This window comes from Strix uralensis, chromosome 37, assembly GCF_047716275.1.
Source record: "Strix uralensis isolate ZFMK-TIS-50842 chromosome 37, bStrUra1, whole genome shotgun sequence".
NCBI lineage: Eukaryota > Metazoa > Chordata > Aves > Strigiformes > Strigidae > Strix > Strix uralensis.
The window spans coordinates 1,262,134-1,285,871 of NC_134008.1; the positions used below are offsets into that span (position 1 = coordinate 1,262,134).

Genomic DNA, 23,738 nt, shown 5'->3' on the forward strand with positions numbered 1-23,738 from the left:
GCCCTGCGCAAAGACAACTGCTATTCAATTGCTTCTCCCAAATTCACCAAAAGCAGGAAACAGAAATCACAGAATCAAGAAAGCTCCTTATATTTTGAGTAATCGCTGCCTTGAAATTCCCCCTATAAAGTGCCCTCGGAAATGTCCAGTGGAGATCTGGAGCTGTGAACAGCCCTGACCCACTCAGCACCCTCTCCACAGCAGAAGGACCCTGCCCTGCTGGGGATCTCTCCTTCCCACCTCAGCTTCTCCCCACAGCACCGTGGGCAGCTCCCCGGACAGGCTGAGTGCTGACCCTGGCAGGTGGTAGAGTCCCTGCCCCAGCACAGAGCCCCTGGGGTACAGAATCACAGAATCATCCAGGTTGGAAAGGACCTTGAAGATCATCTAGTCCAACCGTTAACCTAACGCTGACAGATTCCAACTACACCATATCCCTAAGTGCTATGTCAGCCCACCTCTTGAACACCTCCAGGGATGGGGACTCCACCACCTCCCTGGGCAGCCCATTCCAACACCTAACTACCCATTCTGTGAAGAAATGCTTCCTAATATCTAGTCTAAACCTTCCCTGCCGCAACTTGAGGCCATTCCCTCTTGTCCTATCACTTATTACTTGGTTAAAGAGGCTCATACCCAGCTCTCTGCAACCTCCTTTCAGGTAGTTGTAGAGGGCGATGAGGTCTCCCCTCAGCCTCCTCTTCTCCAGACTAAACAACCCTAGTTCCCTCAGCCACTCCTCGTATGACATGTGCTCCAGACCCTTCACCAGCTTTGTTGCCCTTCTCTGGACACGCTCGAGTCATTCTTTGTCCTTTTGTAGTGAGGGGCCCAAAACTGAACACAGTCATCGAGGGGCAGCCTCACCAGTGCTGAGTACAGGGGTAAGATCCCTTCCCTGTCCCTGCTGGCCACACTATTGCTGATACAAGCCAGGATGCCATTGGCCTTCTTGGCCACCTGGGCACACTGCTGGCTCATGTTCAGCCCGCTGTCAATCAACACCCCCAGGTCCCTCTCTGACTGGCAGCTCTTCAGCCACTCCTCCCCAAGCCTGTAGCGCTGCTGGGGGTTGTTGTGGCCCAAGTGCGGCACCCGGCATTTGGCCTTATTGAAACTCCTCCAGTTGGCCTCAGCCCATCGCTCCAGCCTGTCCAGATCTCTCTGCAGAGCCTCCCTACCCTCGAGCAGATCAACACTCCCACCCAACTTGGTGTCATCTGCAAACTTACTGAGGGTGCACTCGATCCCCTCGTCCAGATCATCAATAAAGATGTTAAACAGGAGTGGCCCCAAAACCGAGCCCTGGGGGACACCACTCGTGACCGGCCGCCAACTGGATTTAACTCCGTTCCCCACAACTCTTTGGGCCCGGCCATCAGCCAGTTTTTCACCCAGCAAAGTGTGCGATCATCCAAGCCACGAGCAACGAGTTTTGCCAGGAGAATGCTGTGGGAAACGGTGTCAAAGGCCTTACTGAAATCAAGGTAAGCAACATCTACAGCCTTTCCCTCATCCAATAAGCAGGTCGCCCTGTCGTAGAAGGAGATCAAGTTTGTCAGGCAGGACCTGCCTTTCATAAATCCATGCTGACTGGGCCTGATCATCTGGTTGTCCCGCATGTGTTGTGTGATGGTACTCAGGATGAGCTGCTCCATCAGCTTCCCGGGTACCGAAGTCAAGCTGACAGGCCTGTAATTTCCCGGATCATCCTTCCGACCCTTCTTATAGATGGGCGTCACATTGGCCAGTTTCCAACCTGTCGGGACCTCCCCGGTCAGCCAGGACTGCTGGGAAATGATGGAAAGCGGCCTGGTGAGCACCCCAGCCAGCTCCTTCAGCACCCTCGGGTGTATCCCATCCGGTCCCATAGACTTGTGTGTGTCTATGTGATGCAGTAGGTCACTGACTGTCTCCTGGATTGCGGGGGGGTCATTCTCCCAGTGTCCGTCCTCTGGCTGAGGAGGCTGGATTCCCTCAGTACAACTGGTCTTGTTATTAAAGACTGAGGCAAAGAAGGCATTAAGCACCTCAGCCTTCTCATCACTTGTTACCATGTTTCCTCCTGCATCTAGCAGGGGATGGAGACTCTCCCTGGTCTTTCTTTTGCTACTGACATACTTATAGAAACATTTCTTGTTGTCCTTGATTGCTGAAGCCAGATTAATTTCCGGCTGGGCTTTAGACCTCCTGATTTCTGCCCTGCATAGCCTCACAGCCTCTTTGTAATCACTCTGAGTGGCTAGTCCCTTCCTCCAAAGGCTGTAAACTTTCCTTTTCTCCCTGAGTTCCTGCCAAAGCTCCCTGTTCAGCCAGGGTGGTCTTCTCTGCAGCCAGCTTCTCTTAGAGCACCTGGGGACTGCCTGTTCCTGAGCCATTAAGACTTTCTTCTTAAAGAGTGCCCAGCCTTCCTGGACCCCTATACCCTTCAGGACTGACTCCCAAGGGATCCTGTCAAGCAGGTGCCCAAACAAGACAAAGTCAGCCCTTTGGAAGTCCTAGATGTCAGTTCTGCTTCCCCCTCTCCTGGCCTCTCTAAGAATAGAGAACTCTGTTATTTCATGATCGCTGTGCCCTAGTCTGCGCCGGATCATCTGGTTGTCCATTATATGACTTTTTATGGCACTCGAGATGACCTGCTCCATGACCTTCCCTGGGACCGAGGTCAGATTGATAGGTCTATAGTTTCCTGGATCTTCCTTTCTGCCTTTCTTGTAGATGGGTGTCACATTTGCCACCCTCCAGTCCAATGGGACCTCCCCAGTTAGCCATGATTTCAGGTAAATCATGGAAAGCGGCTTGGCAAGTACATCTGACAACTCTTTCAGCACCCTTGGGTGTAACCCATCTGGTCCCACAGACTTGTGTGCATCCAAGTGGTGTAACAGGTCTCTGACCACCTCCTCTTCAACTGTGCTGACCTCAATCTGCTTCCCCTCCCCATCTCCCAGCTCATGAGGCTGGGTGTCCAGGGAACAGCCAGTTCCAGGGCTAAAGACTGAGGCAAAGTAGGCGTTGAGCACCTCAGCCTTTTCCTCATCCTTAGTTACCATGTTTCCCTCTGCATCCAGTAAAGGAGGGAGATTTTCTCTAATCCTCCTCTTGCTCTTAACGAATTTATAGAAAGATTTTTTATTATCCTTAACAGCCATAGCCAAGTTGAGCTCTAGCTGCGCTTTGGCTCTCCTAATGTTCTCCCTGCATAGCTTCACTACATCTTTATAGTCTTCATGAGAGGCCTGGCCCCTCTTCCAAAGGCAATAGATTCTCCTTTTGTTCTTGAGATCCAGACAAAGGTCCCTGTTTATCCAGGCCAGTCTCCTTCCCCGCCTGCTTGTTTTTCGGCACACGGGAACAGCCTGCTCCTGTACCTTTAAGACTTCGCTCTTGAAGTATGTCCAGCCTTCCTGGACTCTCATATCCTTCAAGACAGCCTCCCAAGGGATTTTGTTAATCAGTCTTTTGAACAGGTCAAAGTTTGCCCTCCGGAAGTCTAAGGTGGCAGTTTTACTAACCCCTCTCCTTGTTTCTCCCAGGATTGAAAACTCAAGCATCTCATGATCACTGCACCCCAGACGGCCTCCAACCTTTACTTCCCCCACAAGCTCTTCCCTGTTCACAAGCAGCAGGTCCAGGAGGGCACCTTCCCTGGTCAGCTCACTCACCAGCTGTGTGAGGAAGTTATCCTCCACACAATCCAGGAACCTCCTGGATTGTTCCTTCTCCGCTGTGTTGTGATCCCAGCAGATACCCGGGAGGTTAAAGTCCCCCACAAGAACAACGGCAAGTGACTGCGAGGTTTCTCCCAACTGTTTATAGAAAGTTTCATCCACCTCACTGCTTTGATTGGGGGGTCTATAGTAGACTCCCACAGCAAGATCTACTCTATTGGTCCTTAACCTAATCCACACTCTCAACCCCGTGAAGTGCTAAGGCTTGGACAACAGGCCCAAGCCAGAGTTGACCTATAGATGAATCCTGTATATTTTATAACTGATAACCATTGTGCAAACAGGTATTATACTAAGTTATAACAAACCACCTATTCTGATGTAAAAAGTGGAAGTGTTGAAGCCTGAACAACAGGCCCTGAGCCGAAGCTGCTATCTCAGTATGTAATCATTAGTGAGATATGTATGGAAGATGTAGCTCTCTTGAAAGTATATTTATCTTTCTTTGTGTGTGGATAAAATAACAGGGTCATGGAGACCGACATCTGTCGCTGTGGCCTGATGTGAGACCTTGCACCTAATCCAATTAGATAAGCAGGGAAACTCCCTGAGCTTCTCCCCTGAGCCCTGGCCAGGCTCTGGGGGAATCTAATGTGAGACTGAAACCAGATATTTCCGCTTAAAACAAAGGTGCCAGCTATACTGGATTGCTGATTTTTGGGTATATAAGGCTGGACCCACTCACAGGGACTTTGGAAGCCTCACCTGCGGGTGGACGCACCGCGTAGGATTTCCCACTTGCCGGGAAAGGCTCTCCAAATCCTCGCTGTAACCAGGGCTGCCCAGCGTCTGCGGGTCTGGATGATGGTAAAGTATGCAAGTGGTGATGTATCTTTCCTAATCACTATTCTCTCTCTCTCAGGTAGTAATGATTTGATGCATTACCCTGTATTTTCCTATTTGTTTAAGTGCACTGTTCTGTCTTTTCTTACTGTATGTTTTCTGTATTATTCTGTTATATTATTTAGTTATTTCTAGTAAAATATGCCTGCTCTTTTCACTCTGGTGTCTGAGTTTAATTGGTATCCCTAATCAGCAAAACACTCCGTTATCACTATACCTGATTTCCGAGCTATCACAGCATTCTCTAACCTACAGGGCCACTCCACCGCCTCTCCTTCCTTGTCTATCCCTCCTGAAGAGCTTGTAGCCATTGATTGCGGCACTCCAGCCGTGTGAGGCATCCCACCACGTTTCTGTTATAGCTACTGTCATAGTTCTTGTGCTGTATCATGGCTTCAAGCTCCCCCTGTTTGTTGCTCATACTGCGTGCATTGGTATAGATGCACTTGAGATGAGCTAATGAATCCAACACCTTTTTGTGAGTGTGGGCCCCATTCCCTACCAGACCCTTCTCAGGTGCTTCCACGGTTCCTAGACATGTTTCCCTTCTCTCAAATGAAGTGGCAGAGGGAGAGCCCTCACCAGTCCACCATCGTTCAAGCTTTGGCATGCTTCCCTTGAGCTTGTTCCTAACATGCCCAGTTATCTCCCTGTCCCCCCTCATATCTAGTTTAAAGCCCTGTCAATAAGCCCTGCTAACTCCTGCCCCAGAATCCTTTTCCACCTCAGATATCTCACTGTCCTCCCTGGCTCTTTCTTGAAATGTTGGGTTTTGGTTTTTGAAATCTTCCAAAAGCCTTGTACTGATCCAGACTCCTTCTGGGTGATCTGTTACACTGCAGCACTGGCCTTGGAGCGAATACTTTTTCTCCCTGTGTACAGCCTGGACTTCCCCAGCTGCCCTTTCTGGTGTTATTTCATTCTCACACTGTTTTCCACTATGAAGAAAAGCTCCACCATCTCTGAAACCTCTCTTCAAACACTCTCAGGTTACTACTATTCTGTCCGGAGTCTCCACACCAGTGAGCCCAGAGCGTTCAGCCTTTCTATACTGGTGATGTGCTTGAGGCCTCTAAACACCATCTTGGGAGATGTCTTGTCACTCTCCGAAGTGTTTGCAGATAAAAATGTAGTGGTCATAGTCCAGGAAAGACAGAGTGAGGTTTTTTACTATGGACTTAGTGACATAACAAGGGGCAACATTTTTAAACTGAAAGAGGGTAGGCTTAGGTTTGTTATAAGGAAGAAATACTTTATGATGAGGGTGCTGAGACACTGGAACAGGTTGTCTGGAGAACTTCCAGGGCAGGGACATCCACAACTTCTCTGGGCAACCTGTTACAGTGTCTCACCACCCTCACAGTAAGAAATTTCTTCCTTACAACTAATCTTAATCTACTTCCTTTCAGTTTAAACTCATAACCACTTGTCCTATCCCTACACTCCTTGATAAAGAGTCCAACTCCAACTTTCCCGTAGGCCCCATTTAGTACTGGGAGGCCGCTCTAAGGTCTCCCTGAAGCCTCTTCTCCAAGCTGAACAACCTCAACTCCATCAGCCTGTCCTCATAGGGGAGATGCTCCAGTCCCCCCATAACTTTGTGGCTTCCTCTAGACCCACTCAATCAGGTCCATGTCCTTATATGGGGGGCCCCAGAGCTGGACACAGCACTGCAAGTGGGTGTAGATTAGTAGATTAGTAGATTAGTGGAGGAGAAAGTCCTCCCTCAACCTGCTGGACACACTGCTCTAGATGCAGTCCAGGACACGATTGGCTTTCTGGGCTGCAACTGCACATTGCTGGCTCACAGTCAGTCTTCCACCCAATATTAACTCCAAGTCCTTCTCTGCAGGGTTACTCTCAATTTACTCCTTGCCAAGCCTGGCTTTGTGCTTGGGATTGCCCCGACGCATGTGCAGGACCTTGCATTTGGCCTTGTTGAACATCATGAGGTTTGCACAGGCCCAGCTCTCCAGCTTGTCCAGGTCCCTCTGGATGGCACATCCCTTCCCTCCAGTGTGTTGGTCTCACCTGAAGTGCTAAGGTTTGGACAACAGGCCCAAGCCAGAGTTGACCTATAGATGAATCCTGTATATTTTATAACTGATAACCATTGTGCCAGTAGGTATTGTACTAAGTTATAACAACACACTTATGCTGATGTAAAAAGTGCGAAAGTGTTGAAGTACTGAAGCCTGAACAACAGGCCCAGAGCTGAAGCTGCTAACCTAGTATGTAATCATTAACAAAGTATGTAAGCTCACTAGTGAAAGATGCAGCTTAGACAGAATATAATCAGTAGTGAGGATGAAATGCTAAGAGAATGTATCCAACTTCCCTTGTTTAGCCTTGTTCAAGGCTGAGAACCCACGTATTTGGCCTTGTTAGAAACTCCCTTGGTTCCCCCCCCGAGCCCTGGCCAAGCTTTGTGTGGAATCCAACAGGAGAATGAAACCAGAAATTTTCCACTCAAAACAAAGGTGCCAGCTATTCTGGCTTGCCAATCTCTAGTATATAAGGCTGGACCACTTGCAGTCACTGTGGATGCCTCACCTACGGATGGATGCATCGCGTAGGACTTCCCACTTGCCAGGAAAGGCTCTCCAAATCCTCGCTGCAACTGGGGGTCCCCAGCAACTGCGGATCTGGATGATGGTAAAGTATGCAAGTGTTGATGTATCTTTCTTAATCACTATTCTCTCTCTCAGGTAGTAATGATTTGATGCATTACCCTGTATTTTCCTATTTGTTGCTTTAGGTGCATTATTCTGCCTTTTCTTACTGCATGTTTTCTGTATTATTCTGTTACATTATTTAGTTATCACTAGTAAAACATGCCTACTCTTTTCACTCTGGTGTCTGAGTTAAATTGGTATCCTTAATCAGCAAAACAGCACCGCACGGCTTAGTGTCGGTGGACTTTCTGAGGGTGCACTCGATCCCTCTCTGCATGTCACCAACGAAGATCTTAAACAGCACCTGTCTCAACACTGACCCTGAGGAACGCCACTCATCAGCACTCTCCACTTGGACTGTGAGCCACTGACTGCAACTCTTTGAGTGAGACTGTTCAGCCAGTTCCTTGTCACTGAGTGGTTCATCTGTCAAATACATGTCTTTCCAGTTTATAGACGAGGATGTCATGTAGAAGAGTGTCTACTGCTTTGCACAAGTCCAGATAGATGATGTCAGTTCCTCTTCCAACTGTTCTTTTGGGGGCCAGGAACTGTCAAGACTGGTGTGTGCGCATGTCACATTGGTGTGTATGTCAGTGGGTGTAACCAGTAGTGAATGTCAAGATGGAGCAACCAGTGAGTAGAAGAGTCCTGGGAGCCCAAAACTTTTGAGAGCGTAAGACTGGACCGGGTAAAAGAGAAAACAGAGGGTCTGCAAGTATCTGCTGGAGGAAAAAGGTTGACAAAACCACCTCCTGGAGAAACTGTGGGGTCTTGGGCATCTGCTACTAATAGGTCTTGACCCAGAGCAGAAATTGTCCTATATAGGAAAGAGCATCACCAATGTATGGAGCTCTGACTGGAGATGGACGAGGAGTCAGCGGAGAGCTGAGGAGTAAACATGAGAGGGAAGAACAACATAGGCAATGCTGTGGTGGGTGGATGTCTGCTCCAGACCTCCTGGTCAGGAGGAAGTAGATGAGACCTTCTTCAGACAACGGGAAGAAACCTCATGTTTGCAGGCCCTGGCACTCATGGAGAACTCACACTATCCCCATATCTGCTGAAGGGGCAACAGAGCAAGGTGCAAGCCACACAGGCTGCTTTTGGAGCTCGTTGGCTTGTCCTGAGAAGGGTGACTGAGGAGGCAGTGAGGTGAGGTGCCCTGTGGGACTTCATCCTTACAAACAAGGAAGAGGTGGTCAGGGGATGGAACAGTCAGGGGTGAGAAGATAGAGCTGAGGCTCCTGAGAGAAGGGAACAAGGGTTCATGAGATCAGGCTTTGGCCTGCTGAGGGACTTGATTGGAAGAATCCCATGGGATACCACCCTGCAGAGAAGAGGGGTGCAGGGAGGTGTTTGATTGTCAAGGATCTCTTCCTGCTCTCGAACAATCCATGCTGACATGCAGGAAGTCATACAAAAGTGTCAGGAGGCTGGCAGGGATGAGAAAGGAGCTCCTGACTCAAATGAAGCATGAAGAGGCAGCACAGAGAATGTGGAAGCTGGCTGCCTTCCAGTCCCAGGGGCTCTGTGACTGTGCTAGAGAAAGCCATGGGGGTGTGTAGGGGGGTGTGGGGGTGTGTAGGGGGGTGTGTGTGTGTGCTTGTCTGTGTGTGGGGGAACAGGGGGACAAGGGGATCCTGGGGCCAGGTTCTGGATAGATGGATGGTGTAAGACCAGCTCTTGGAGGGATCCATTTTGTCTCTGTGTATTGTAGGTACATATCTTGCAGTAAGAAAGTATAGCATGCCAACACTCCACCCTTGTTTCCCTTTCTCCACTGACCATGGTTTTGATTGGCCTAGAAACCTTTCCTTGCAATGTGGGTCTTCCCTTGATGATAATACCTGTGTGGGGCAGGGAGGCTGGGTCAGTGCAGGGACAGGGCTGGCTCTGACAGTGGCCAGAAAGCAGCTGCCAGGAGGTGACAGCAAGGACAGTTGACAAAGGAGAAATTTATAGAGATTGACTTCATTGCTTTTAGGAAGGCAAAGCTTGCCTGGAGCCAGTGGTGGCAAAGAAAGTCAAGAGCAAAACAACGAGCTTCAGTGGCTCATTAGAGGCCAAGAATGAACAAGGAAAATGCAGGGCTGCTGCTGAATGGGGAGGGTGATTGAACAGCAGCAGACACAGGTGGGGCTGGGGGACTCAATGCCATCCTTGCCTGAGTCTGTACTGAAAAGGTCTCCAGGCCTCAGTGCTCAGGGAAAGGGCTAAACGAGCGGGAGAGCACTTACTGGCAGGAAGCTCAGGAAATGCAGCAAGGACAAGTGGCAGTGTGTGACCCTGCAGGACACCCCCTGGCAATGGCACAGGCTGGGGGCTGCCTGGCTGGGAGAAGCCTTGTGGGAAAGGTCTTGGTGGGTTGGGCAGGAGGCAGCCGTGTGCCTTGGCAGCAAGGGAGGCCAGCTGCCCCCAGGGCTTGATGGCCAGGAGTGCGGCCAGGAGATCAAGAGAGGGCATTGTCCACATTGCTGCGTCTGGATTTCAGACCCCCAGGACAGGAATGATGTTGGCAAGCTGGAGGGGGTTTGGTGAATGGGGCTGGAACACTTTGCGTGTGAGGAGAGGCTGAGGGAGCTGGGCTTGTTCAGCCTGGAGAAGGGAGGTCTGAGGGGGACCTCAGTGCAGCCTGGCAGCACCTAAGGGGAGGCCATAAAGAATAGAGAACTAGGGTCTGCACCATGGTGCATGTTCCGAGGATGGAAGATGAGTGTTGGGTGAAAGAGGGGATGTTCAACCTGGAGATAAGGAAAAGAATTTTCACCCATCTCAGGGCTAATCCTGAACAGGGTATCTATGACCCTGCCTGCCTTTCTGTCTTCCACGGTTGGTCAGGTCAGAATAACAGAGGTGCCCCTAGAATCAGAACCCAGGTGGTCTTCTTCCACCTTGCCTCACTCCCTCCCCTCCCCAAGGATGTAATTTCTGTTGGGTGGGTTCTCTGATGCACTGGATGACCTCAGAATACCTGCTGGCCAGCATGTCTCCTGAGGGCCAGGCAGGTTGCTGCAGTGGAATTGACTTCATAACCTTCCCCATTCCAGCCAGCTCCCCTTGGCCTGTCTCTCCCCTTCCTCTGTCCCTGTCTTGTCTCTTCTGGGATGAGTGCTTTTGTGATGAATGTCTTGTCCCCAAATTGCTGGGGCCAGCTGCTGGCCAATCAAGGTCCTGTAACAGGAGTGGCCTCACAATCAACATCACAATTTGTGGTGTGTTTGCCCATCTCTCCCCATCCACTCCCTTGGCCACAAGGATGATTGGGAGCTGGAGCACCTCTCCTGTGAGGACAGGCTGAGAGAGTTGGGGTTGTGCAGCTTGGTGAAGAGAAGGCTCTGGGGAGACATTCCAGTGCTTAAAGTGTGCCTACAGGTAAGCTGGGGAAGGACTCTTCATCAGGGAGTGTAAGGATAGGATGAGGTGTAACGGTTTTAAGCTGAAATAGGATAGATTTAGATTAGAGATGAGGAAGAAACTCTTTAGACTGCATGTGGTGAGGCACTGACAGAGGTTGCCCAGAGAAGTTGTTGATGCCCCATCCTGGAACTGCTTTGGGCAACTTGTACCACTGTTTCAGCACTATTATCCTAAAACATTTCTTCCTTCAGGTAAGGTCCCATGGACACTCTTCCCTGATGGAAGGCTCACTAGGGGCAGGGAAAATCCCCAAGAAGAACAAAAAAGAAACTCAGTGCTGCCAGCAGTAAATAAATGACCAAGGGAAACATTTCTCAATGACCAGCTCAAGGCAAGTTTCTCTATTGCTGGAGAAGCCTGAGGAGCCTCTGGGACAGGAATCTTTTCCTGGGAGAGGGGCTGGCACAGAGGGGCTTGCTGGGAGTGGACAATAAGGATGCCCTGGAGACAGGAGCAGGGGAAACAGGGAGACACTGGCCTTCATCTCCTCATGCCATGGCTGGCCCTCAGCCCTGGGGCTGATGGGGAGGCTGACACACCTCTCATTTCTTCCTTTGCTCCCCACACTTCGATGGACCTCAGGAAACATCCATCAGCCTGGAGGATGCACAAACCTCCTGCGCTGAGGTGCCATCACTGCAGGGGAAGCAGAAGGGTTTGTGGAACACATGGGAGTGCAGGGAGTGAGATGTGTGTGTGTGTGTGTGTGTGGCAGTGTGTGTGTAAAAGGTAGGAAGAAGATGCGGGGGGGGGGGGGGGGGGGAGGGGGCGGAGTGTGTCATCCTGAGGTGAAATAGGTTGAGTTATGATTTTGATGGAGCAGAATAAGGAGGATGTGCGGTTCAGTGCTGGGACACGGGGCTAAATAGAGGATTCAAGTGAGGCTGGGGACTGGGACATCTTTAGCAACTGTGGAGCATTATCAGGCCTTTGGAAGAGTCTGCACAGGTTATGAGGATCTCACAGGCATTGTCAGACCACAGAAAATGACAGCTTTGTGTTTGAAGAAATAGTGAGGACAGAGTCATGAGTAAATGTTGGGACAGCATGGGGTCAGAGTAGGGTGGGAAGCAGGGGTGGTGGTTAAAATCTGCAGAGAAACAAGCACAGGCATAGGAAAGTTTGGGACAGCCTGTGGTGGGGATTGTTATAGACTATCTTGCCAAAATGATGTAAGTTAGGACAAATTAGATTTCAATTATTTATTTTAGCAAGCGGCAATAAGCAAAACAGCGCTGGGCGGCCGGGGAGTCCCTGCTCCACCAACGGCGCGCATTCACTTCCCGAGGGTCCGTCTTTTTTATATCCTCCGCCTTCTGTTATCGGGTCTCTCTGAGAGGTGTATCCTGCGTCTGCGCACTTTGCAGCTAGGGGGTCGCTCTATCCGGGTCTTCTTCACGTCACCAGCTTCTCGTATTTCCTGCTTTCCTGAGAGTGGTTCACAAAGTCTTTGTTTATATCTTACAGAATATAGACACTACCCCCTTTTTTTTTTTTTTTTTTTCTTCTCCCCTTTGTCTTTCTCCCCTTTGTCCTTCTTCCCTTTCTCCCTCTTTTCAGTCTTTTGCCTAGTAGAAGTCCTTGCTTCAGCATTTCAACTTAGATAAGCACTTACAGTCAGTTAGTCGTTACACAGTGTAATAGTTAAGATTAAGCTTAGGCCAACATAGTTTATGGAATAACATGTCACGAGCTCCCAGTATCTTCAGTGGAATTTGATGAACAAACAGTTTACTGTCTATCACAGGGATGGCCCCTGGGTTGAGGTGGGGACCCCCCAACACAACTGAAGTCCTTGTCCTTTCAACCATGGCTGCTGTCACTTCCAAAGAGAACCCTGAGAGGACACCAGTTCCTACAGCCACAGCACTTTGTTGCCTCATCCCCCACCCTCCACAGAGCCTGGGGGGAGCCCTACCCCTGTCCTGCATCAGCATCACACCCCCCTGCATCTCACTGACCCCAGGAAGAGCCCTGAGCATCCCAGGAGAGAAAGGATCCCCGTTCCCAGGGGATGGGCATCACGGCTTGAATATCCTGTTGATGAAACACATCAAGGCCTTTCACAGTCACCTGAACATTTGATTTTCAACCTGTAAGCAGTGCCTCTGACTTCCTGCTTCCCCAGCCCCCAGGGACAGGAAACTTGTCTCCTCATTCCCTCCCTGGCCTCTTCAGTCATGGCCCTCTCTGGGGATCACTGACACCCTCAGAGACTTGGAGGTTTGCTGCTGACTTTCCCTTCTCCAGAGGCCACTTCAATCCCTTTTCTGGACCTGCAGTTCAGGAACTTGGCACCAGAGGGCTCATTAACACACAAATCCCCCTGACAAGCCAAGTCTCTGGGCAGAACTTAACTCCTCACTTCTGAAGTGGTTGATTTGAGAGGTTTCAGTCTTGCAGTCAAAGTGAAAAGTTTTCAGTAGTAAATGTCAGTAAGAAACAATTTCTTCTTTTTCCACTACTCCGTATTTTTCTGCTCACACATTAAGTGACATCAGCAAACTCCAATGGATATTGATCCTGAGCATCTCCTGATAGAGTCTGAACATGTCAGGAAGCCAAGACCCTCTATGTCAGACACTCTGGGGGCAATCTTTGTCCCTACCTCCAACTCCACATTTCTCTTATCAGTTCCCTTGGACGTACAGCAGCTTTGTTCAAATCTGAGCTTTCACCACAATTGTCTGTAGCTGCATCCTTCAGGCCATTGACACCAACTCCCACCTGCTGTACTTGGAAAATGACCTTCACGTGGACACAGAGGATGTTTAATTGCCAGAATGCTAAATCAACAGAAGGCACGGTTCAATCAAAACCAAAATACACTCCTCTGCTGTATATGAAGTCCACCTTACCTCCTCTGAAGGCCACTTTCCACAGTGGGGATGGCTTTAGACCAAAGGCAAAAATTTTTTGTCAAGCAGAGATCCCAAGCACCCCTAAAGTACCCCCTGCCCCAAACTCTGTCGATATACACTCACAGTCACACCCTGAAGTCACAAGCCCCCTCGAGCTTCCCATCTCATCCGATCCCTTCCCATTCCCATCAGCAAACCCACCTGTTAAACAGGACTGGACTCAGCATTGGCCCCTGGGGTTCACCACTGGTGCCCTGCTCCCAAGGGGACTTTGTGCTCTTGGCCATGGCCTTCTGGATCCAGCCATTCACCCCGTTTCCAGTCCACCTCACTCACGCCTATCAGGATGTGACGGGATGCAGCGTGAAAAGAATTGTTAATACGGAGGTTATGTTACTGATTGTCATTGATTTGTTATTGATTTAAGTTGATTTGGTTGTTAATGATAAAAAAGATCATAACTAATTAATCAAATAGAATTTTATAAGAATATTAGTTTTATAAAACTTAGGGAATAATTTTATATTGTTTTAAGTAACTATGGAACACTGTGTAACCATGTAACCAGCTATGCTTCTATGAGCTTACCTGTAAAGTCTCAGACCAAGACCGCATGGGGCACATAGCTCAATAATCATTAATCTTCAAATAATACTTTATTGTTTTGCATATCAAAAGGTAAGATTAATAGAAATTAGAGAAAATGAACTGTAACAACCTGCCTATGTCGGCCAAGTTATGAAGAAACTATGGAAAAGGTAATTCCGACAGGGGGAGATCGCAACCACCGACCCATGGACCACCATCTCTTATTACATCCCAGACTCATTTCAGGACTCCAGTGCGCATAACCAGAAACAAGTGTGGATATTAAAATGATTTACAGGAATTAACATGTTTATGTATGAGCACTTAATTAATATGTATCATTATATCCTATATAATCAGCATGTTATACGAATTAGGTGTGCGTTGTTGGTGAGGCGATTCCCCTACGCACCCAGCACTGCTAATAAAGGAGTGTCTGCTTATCTACATCATATTGCTGTTGATAAGTTCTTTATACCATTTTTGGTAACAGTTAAACACCTTCCCTTCTCTCCCCTCATGCACCAGCCAAGGCATCTCATTGCTGTGCTGGGTTGACCGTGGCTAATCACCAAACTGCCACCCAGCTGCTCGCTCACTCCCTCTCCCACCTCAGCCGGATGGGGGAGAAAATAGGAAGAATGGGAATGAGAAAGCTGCTGGGTGTGGACAAGGACAGGGAGATCATTTCCCAGTTCCCACTGCGGGGAACACTTGACTTTGGGGAAAGTAACTCAATTTGTTGTCAATTAGACCAGATTTACTTATGAATTCAGGTAATGGGGAAAAAACGACCAACATTAAAACAACACCTTTCCTCCTCCCTGCCCCAGGCTCAGCTTCATTCCTTCACTCCACCATCCTGAGCAGTGCAGGGGCATTTGGGATTGGGAGTCACAACCAGTACATAACAGTTTTTCTCTGCTCTTTCATCCTCCTTGAGCTGCAGGGAACATCTGCTCCACCATGGAGCGCCTCCTCTTTCTCCAAGCGTGGTGTTGCCTCCATGGTTTCCCAGTGTATTTGTTCCCTCCACCTCTACATGTTTCATGTTTTTTGCCCTTTGTTGAATATGTTTTTACAGAGGCATGACCAGTTTTGTTGATTGCCTTATCTGTGTCCTGCATTCAGACCACTGTGTAGCTAAAGACTTTTTTTTTTTCTGTTGAACTATGGTTTCCTTTACTATTCTTTGTTCACATTAACAACTTCCTGTGAGTGTGTGTGCAGCCAGTTCTCCAAATAGAGCAGGTGAGAATTGGTGCAAAAAAGCTACAACCTTCAGCTACAGACAGAAAGACTGGATCTGAAAAAGCTGAGGGGGCTCAGAAAGAGAGACCTCACTGGTGGGGACATAGTGACAAAGGTTGGCCATAGAGTGTGTGACCTCCCTGAGCTTGCTTTTCCTGCATGCTTGTCCAGACTCCATCAGGGCACATGCAGAATCAGTTAAAATTGGAGAATGTAGATATTTCTTGATCTGGAAGGTGAAAACTGAAGAAAATTTCAAAAACAAAATCTAAAAAATAATTTATTAAGTATGTAAATCTTTCTCTTTTAGGCTATACTCTGGAAATGTCACTGTTTTCAAGAACTGATGAATTAATAGAAATTATGCACAGAGATATTTCTTCTTAGAACACATGGCTGTCTCCACCACAAGCTGTCCTACAGTGTCTTGCATTTCTGTCTGTTCCTCACCAGGCTGTAGACACCAACGCAACTACCCCACCTCTCTCTCACACCAGCATCTCCTCTCCTTTACTGATGTCTCTCCATCATTTCTGCCTTTGCTGTTCTAGCAGGTTCCAAGGAGCCCTGTCAGTTCTCCTACATCCAAGGGTGCATTGCTGAGAGGCTGCTGAAGCTTGTCCAACCCTTGGAATGTTACCCCAGCTGCTCTTCCACATGAGCACCACTGATACTGCCCCAGGACACCTGGAAAGTGTCAAGCATGATGACATGACTCTGAACACAATGTTCAAAGGCTTTGGAGCACAGGTTATCTTCTTCTCAGTCCTGTTGGTGAGGGGAAAAGGTTTGAGAAGGGAACAGACACTGCAGGTAGAAAATTGTTGTGCAACTGGTGTTGGTAATGGGTTTCTATGACCTTGAGACCCTCCCTGAGGCAGAGATGGGATTCACCTGATGAAGTGGGACAAAACTATCCTTGCTAATAGGCTGGGCAACCTGGAAAGAAGACTTTAAACTGAAAGGGTGAATGAAAGGAAAGAATAGTCAATAATCACATGAGGAAGTGGTGGACAGGCTTTCAAAGAAAGGGTCTTCTATGATGAGATCAGAAGGGACATGGTAATAAACAAAAGAGAGCTTAGGAGGAAACACCTCAAACATATGCACATAAAGAAGGAGATGCCCCCAGGACAGCCGATGGAAATGCTCTCCTGCCCTTTCTGGGAGATCAGCATGGCTGGACACCTCTTCTCAGAGCTTGCACAGTAATTGTCACAGTGTGGAGAGCAAACGAGAGGAATTAGATATCTGTGCGCAGTTACAGAGCTCTAGTCTCATTTGGATAACAAAGATGTGGGGCATTGCTGACACCACTGCAGTGCTGCGATGGATGGATGCTGGCATTTTAGAAGGACAGGCTGAAAAGGCGAGGAAGGGGAGCTGCCCTGCACATGAGAGAGCAGTGGGAATGCATGGAGCTCTGCCTGGGAAGAGGTGATGCATCAGCTGAGAAGCAATGGATTAGTGGGCAGAGCCACATGGGCTACGCTGTAGTGAGTATCTGCTATAGACAATCAGCATGATTTGGAAAGAAGCAGATGAGGCCTTCTTCAGATGTTCACAGGCCCGGCTCCTCATGGGGACTTGAAACCCCCTGATCTCTGCCAGAGGGGAAACACAGCAGGGCACAAGCTGTTAAGAATATTTCTCCAGGGCAGCAATCATAACTACCCAAGCATTGAGACATGGGGCTAGGAAAGCCAGAGCCCATCTGGGGTTGAATCTGGGAAGGGAGTTGAAGGACAGCAAGAAATGATTCTAGAAGCACAGCAACAGCAGAAGGAAGGCTGGGGAAAATCTGGGACTCTGCTGAGTGGGGCAGGGGTCCTGGTGAAACAGGACAAGGAAAAGACTGAGGGACTTGGTGGTAAGAGCAGCCTTCAGGAACCCCAGGACCTGTGAACAGGGGGAAAATCCAGAGTAAGGAAGACTTACCCTTGCAGGAGGTATGTTAAATTAGAGAACATTTAGACAAACCGGACATGAACCAGTGATTGGGACCTGACAGGATTCACCCATGAGGGCTGAGGAACCTAGCTGATTTCATTGCAATGAAATTATTGTTTTTGAAAGGTCCTGGGGATCAGGAGAGATTCCTGAGGTCTGTAAGAAAGAAATGTCAGCCCCATGTCGAAGAAAGGCAAGAAGGAGGATCCAGGGGAGACAGTCAGTACTTCTGCGATAGCATCATACTAGACAAACTGACAAGTTTGGGCTAGATAAGTGAAAAAGGATGTGCATTTAGAACTGGCTTAGTGGCTGAACCCAGAGTGATGGCACAAAGTCCATCTATAGGCCAGTTGCTAGTGGTGTGTCCCAGGAGTCAATAGTGGGTCCAACAGTGTTTAACGTATTAATTCTGTGACCTAGATGATGGGACTGAGTGCACCCTCTAGAAGCTTAAGGATGACCCAAAATCAGGGAGGAGTGGTGAATGCACCAGGTAGTGTCATTGCCATTGAGAGGGACCTTGACAGGCTGGTGAACTGGGCTGAGAGGAACCTCACAGAGGTCGACCAAGAGAAATGCAGAGTCCTTCCCCTGGGGAGGAATAAACCCATGTACTGGTTGGTGTCTGAGTGACTGGGAAGCAGCTTTGTGAGGAAGGACCTTGTGGCCCAGGTGGACAAGCCGAACACAAGCCAGCAGTGCATGCTTCTGGCAAAGGCGGCCACCAGCCTCCTGTGTTGATTAGGAAGAGTGCTGCTAGGGGTGGGGGGTGATTCGCAGAAACAGACTCTACAACTCAGAGAGACTTATAAAGCAGCTATATTTACTCCAGCGATTTCTCTACAAAGTTTGCACACCTACCGCACATTTTACCAAAAACTTATAGAGTGTGGATATACATATTCATCAGATTACATAACACAAATATCCATATGCATAAGTAAGGCTGGGTTAGTTCTAGAGGCTGGGGTCAGCAGTTTATGTTCTCTTTGCACCTGCCCATTGCCTCCTGGTGGTCGTCTTCGGGAGTCTTTGGGAGGAAGGCTCACAGTCCTCCTCACCTTGTACTTTGCCTTGGATCATGCGCAGATTCTCTTAGCCAATTTCTTGAATAACAAGAGGAGTTCCCACTGGTTTACCACCTCTATCTTATATAAAAGCACCAGTCTATTAATTTCTACTGCCCATATATGTCTATCTATCCATAAACTTGCTAGAACTCATCTGCTTTCCAAGGACATGTCTCTTGTTTTTGCCAAACATGGTAATTCTTGGTAAGTTTCCACAGAAAACTGCTTTGCTTTGATGAACACACTAGTACTTGGTAAAATTCCGCAGAACAGTCAGGGCAAGCAGGATTATTAAGCAATATTCAGAGATCATTATAAGTTGCTATAAATAAATAAGTTGCAAAGCAGGTGATAATTTCCTTGTATCAAGCACCCAGCCTCACTTGAATCCTCTATTTAGCCCCATGTCCCAGCACTGAACTGCACATTCTCCTTCTTCTGCTTCATCAAAATCAAAACTCAACCTATTTCACCTCAGGATGACACACTCCCACCTCCTCATCTTCTTCCTGCCATTTACACACACACTGACACACACACACACCTCTCTCCCTGCAATCCCATGTTTTTGAGCTCATCCCCCTGGAGCAGCACGCTGCGGTCAAGGACTGTCCCCTTGGGTTGGGACGCTGCCCAAGGAAACTCCTCGAGGTGCCTTGGGTCGGGACGCTACCCTGAGCAGGTCCTCGAGGTTGAGAGCCCTCACTTATCAGGTGAGTGATAGAGCGTTTTGGGTTGTCGTTAAACCCTAGGTAGTGAAGTTTTGTTTTGCATTTGGGGTTGCCGTTAAACCCCTAGGGAGTGGGGCTTTGTAAATTGTTTTGGGTTGCTGTTAAACCCCAGAAAGTTATTCTGTTCTCCTCTTGTGGACATTCGAATCTGTAATTTACGGAGAGATGGTTGGTTGTTTCATTACAAAATAAATTTATTTATTTTTTTAAAATTGGTGGTGGGTTGCTCATTTGGAAGCCTCCGTAACAGAAACACATCCAGGTTTCCTCAGCATCAGAGCCACCTTTCATTTGCTTTTCCCTACCTGCCATCTCTGCCTTCACATTTCTGCTCTAACTGGAGCCTGGGGAGGCTTTGTCAACAGTGTCCCTCAGTGGGACCCATTAAAGCCACAAGAAAATTTGGAGTTTGAATCTAACTTTGACTTCCTCAGAGGTTTCTTCAGCAGCTTCTCAGTGTGGCGGGTTCATAAATTCAGCACCAAACCCACCTGAGGGGTCATTAAAATGCCTTGGGCTGGTCCTATGCTGCAGAGCTGGGCCGGGCTCCTGGGACAGAGGGAGCTCAGGGCAAGTGGGCAGCACTGCAGAGAGACAGCTCTGCCCAGGAGCAGCTCCTCTGCAAAGTGCAGCAGGGCTGAGGGCACTGCCTGCAGGCACTGAGGGCAGAGGAGCCGGGCAGAGAGAGGGGAAAGGCAGATGGAAGCAGGAGTATCCTGAGAGCTCAGAGGAGGCGAAATCTTCACAGGACTTAACACGGTAAGCATCCTTTTGTTTTGTTGAGTGGGCAGTGAGAGATGGGAATTTATTTCTCCATTCTGGAGCAGGCACTAAGACGTCAGTTCTTGTTAGCACTTTTCTGAGCCTCTCCTGAGCCCCAGCACACACAGAGATGCCTCTGTGCAGGTCCCTGCTGCCAGGAGGGGTCTGCAGGGCAGAGCTGAGCACACAGTGGGTGGGATGGGGGCTGTGAGCACTGACAGGATGGAGATAAGGGGAAAGAGAAACGGCTCTGGGCAGGGACAGCTGCAGGCACCAGAGGCATTGGCAGGGAGTTAAAGAAACAGGCTGACAGCAACGTTTCAGCGTGGGGGTGATATTTGGGCAGTTCCCTAGTAGCCCTGCAGTGAAGGTGCTTTTAACCCAAGAAGTCTCCCTAGCCTCCTCCCCCACCCAGCAGAGCCTCTGTCCTCCAGGTCCCAGGTCCAGTGAAGGAGCTGCGTCCTCTGCAGCCAGAGCTGCAGCAGAGGAGACTCTCCCCAGTGCCCATCAGTCCCTCCCTGGCCTTGCCTCCATTGGCAGAAGCATTGGGGCATTTCTCCTTGGTTTGCACCTGCCCCTGCTGCTGCTGCTCCTGTTTTCAGACTCTCTGGGGATGGGGCTTTCAGCTGCAGCTCAGCAACTGGCCCTGCAGGTCCTGCCATGCAGATGTGTCCATAGGAGCAAGGTGCCCAAGCCCCCTTCTAGCCTCTGGGTCTCTGGGCAATGCTGCCCATGGGCTGGGGATAAAGCTGGCTCTTTTTCCAAGACACCCTATCTTCAGGGAACCAAAAAGCTCAGAGATCTTTACTGAGAAGATTTCAACTGGACTCCTCTGCTCTCAGCAGCATCCAATTTCCTGTCAAGGGAGCAGCTGGGGGTGACCCTCCTCCAGATTCCAGAGGTGCAAGCCCAGGGCAGCTGAGAGCAAGTCTGATGGACAGCCTGGCTCTCCTCACTCTGCACTAAGGCTCTGCCCGTTTGCACCCCCGCACTCTCCACGGAGCACTTGTAGCGCAACAGAAATGTCCAGGCTGTCTGCCTTCAGAAGGCACTCCTTAGGTAGGACAGGGCAACAGGAGCAAAAGCAAGAAGAACAAAGCCCCACAGCTCTGCTCTGCAGCCGGGGGCACTGGGAGGGACAAGGCTGAAATCTCTTGAGTTTCAGGAGTGGAGTTAAACAGTGATCACTGCGGGTTCCTCTCTGCCTGTTGGGGCACCGCAGGACTGACTCCTGCAGAGCCCACAGCAGAATCCCTTGCTCCCCACTGCCCCCTCAGCCAGCAAACACCAGAGCTCCAGCCCAGGATCTGCATGAATGTCTTTCTGGAGGGACAGGGGCTGGGGGAGTGTGGGTTCTGTCACAAATGGAACAAATTTTGCACAGTAAAATCAGTCCCAACCCTGAACTGCATTTTTCTCCTTGAACAGGCCCCATGCCCAGAGGAAGCAAATGTCCAACAGAAGCTTTGTAACTGAGTTCCTCCTCCTGCCATTTGCATACACACGGGAGCTACAGCTTTTGCAGTTCTGGCTTTTCCTGGGCATCTACGTGGCTGCGCTCCTGGGCAACAGCCTCATCATCACCGCCATCGCCTGTGACCACCACCTGCACACCCCCATGTACTTCTTCCTCCTCAGCCTCTCCCTCCTTGACCTGGGCTCCATCTCCACCACTCTCCCCAAAGCCATGCACAATTCCCTTTGGAACACCAGGGACATCTCCTACTATGAATGTGCTGCACAAGTCTTTTTCTTTCTCTTCTTTATCTCAGCAGAGTATTTCCTTCTCACTGTCATGGCCTATGACCGCTACGTTGCCATCTACAAACCTCTGCACTATGGGACCCTCCTGGGCAGTAGAGCTTGTGTCCACATGGCAGCAGCTGCCTGGGGCACTGGGTTTCTCTATGCTGTGCTGCACACGGCCAACACATTTTCACTACCATTCTGCAAGGGCAATGCTGTGGACCAGTTCTTCTGTGAAATCCCCCAGATCCTCAAGCTCTCCTGCTCACACACCTACCTCAGGGAAGTTGGGCTTCTTGTGGTTAGTGTCTGTTTAGCTTTGGGATGTTTTGTTTTCATTGTGGTGTCCTATGTGCAGATCTTCAGGGCTGTGCTGAAGATTCCCTCTGAGCAGGGACGGCACAAAGCCTTTTCCACATGCCTCCCTCACCTGGCTGTGGTCTCCCTCTTTATCAACACTGGCATGTTTGCCTACCTGAAGCCCCCCTCCATCTCTTCCGCAACCCTGGACCTGGTGGTCTCATTTCTGTACTCGGTGGTGCCTCCAGCAGTGAACCCTCTCATCTACAGCATGAGGAACAAAGAGATCAAAGATGCCCTGAGGAAAATATATGAATACACATTATTCCAGCATTAATAATGTGTCCACAATCCTCATATAACTCCCAGGAATTCAGTAAAATCACAGCCTAATGTGTGTTCTTTTTTTCCTTTGGATTTAATTGTTTGTTAAACATAATATTTATTGTAATTTTTTATTATTCATACAAATTCTTCTTAAGCTTAGAACCATTTTTTTCTGGTTTTTAAGCCTAATGTACAGAAAGAACCAGGCTCCTTGCATATCTAAAGAAACCATAACATAAGCCTTTGCCTCTACGTCTATCTCTTCACCTCTGCACTGGAGCTGGGGGCCCAGTCCCAGCAGGCAGAAGGGATTCAGGAGCCAAGGGCCCAGCTGTCCCATGGAGGAGCAGCCTCAGCACCCCTCGGGGCTGCCCCTCGCTGCCTTGGCGGGCACTGCCTCTCTGCTGCCTGTGAGCTGGGGCTGTTGTTTCACTTCAGCCACGGCCAAGGACAGCAGCAGGATGTGGCCTTTTCAGTGCTGGTCTCTGCTCACATTCACACTGTCCTGCTGTGCCCTTGCATTTGTGTCACCCCCAAGCTCTTGTGTAGCTTTTGACAGTCCCACTGTGTCCACAGTGGCACACCTGTGATGCGTGGAAACAAACTCTACAACTTCCGAAGAGTTATAAAGCAGGTATGTTTATTCTGGTGCCGGGGTGCAAAGGAGATTTCTCCACAAAGCTTGCACGCCAAGAGCACATTTTACCAGGAGTTTATACAGTGTAGATACACATATTCATAGAGTCGCACTATACAAACATACATATGCATAAGTAACATGGAGTTAGTTCAAAAAGCTTGTGTCAGCAGTTCTAGAAATGTTTATGTCATCTTTGTGCCTGCGTATTGCCTTCTGGTGGTCATCTTCGGGGGTCTTTCAGAGGAAGGCTCACAGTCTTCCTCACCATGTACTTTTTACCCCATTCCACGGAGCATGCACAGATTCTCCTAAATAGTTTCTTAAACAGCAAGAGTGGTCTTAACTTGTTTAGTCCCCCATCTTATCTAAAAGCGTTAGCACACTATCTTGTACTGTCCGTATTTGGCTATCTGTACTCTGCAAAGACTAACTTGTTAGAACACATCTGCTTCACAAGGACATATCTCTTAACTGCTTAGTTTTCTTTGTTATGACAAATGCCAGTTCCTGACAAGCTTAATCCTTGACGAACACAGTAGTGTCTGGTAAATTTCCAAAGAACAATCAAGGCAAGCAGGATTATTAAGTAATAAAGCAGAAATCAACTATTAAGCAATATTCAGAAATCATTATAAGTTGTTATAAGTAAATAAGTTGTAAAGCAGGTGGTCATTTCCCTGTATCACCTGTGGCTGCAGGCAGGAGCAGGTCATGTGAACCACAGGGTCAGAGCTGGCCTCCATGCCAGCACCACCATATCCCAGGGGGATCTGTTAGGGACCAAGGGCTGGACAGAGACCTCCCTTCTTGGTTGCACATGTCCATGCAGACAGCAACTGG

The 23,738-nt window shown here is 49.0% G+C and overlaps 1 protein-coding gene and 1 long non-coding RNA gene across 2 annotated transcripts in view; both read left to right on the forward strand.

Moving 5' to 3' along the window:
- LOC141937094 (uncharacterized) overlaps positions 1-23,738 on the forward strand; it is a 786,032-nt gene that overhangs the window by 144,544 nt on the left and 617,750 nt on the right. The window lies entirely within an intron of this gene.
- On the forward strand, positions 21,336-22,268 carry LOC141937109 (olfactory receptor 14A16-like). Its single transcript, XM_074854530.1, has one exon. The coding sequence runs from the start codon at positions 21,336-21,338 to the stop codon at positions 22,266-22,268; it is 933 nt and encodes a 310-aa protein (XP_074710631.1).

Bases quoted from the DNA above. Each gene is read 5' to 3' on its own strand.
- LOC141937109 (XM_074854530.1), top strand. From the start codon at position 21,336: ATGTCCAACAGAAGCTTTGTAACTGAGTTCCTCCTCCTGCCATTTGCA.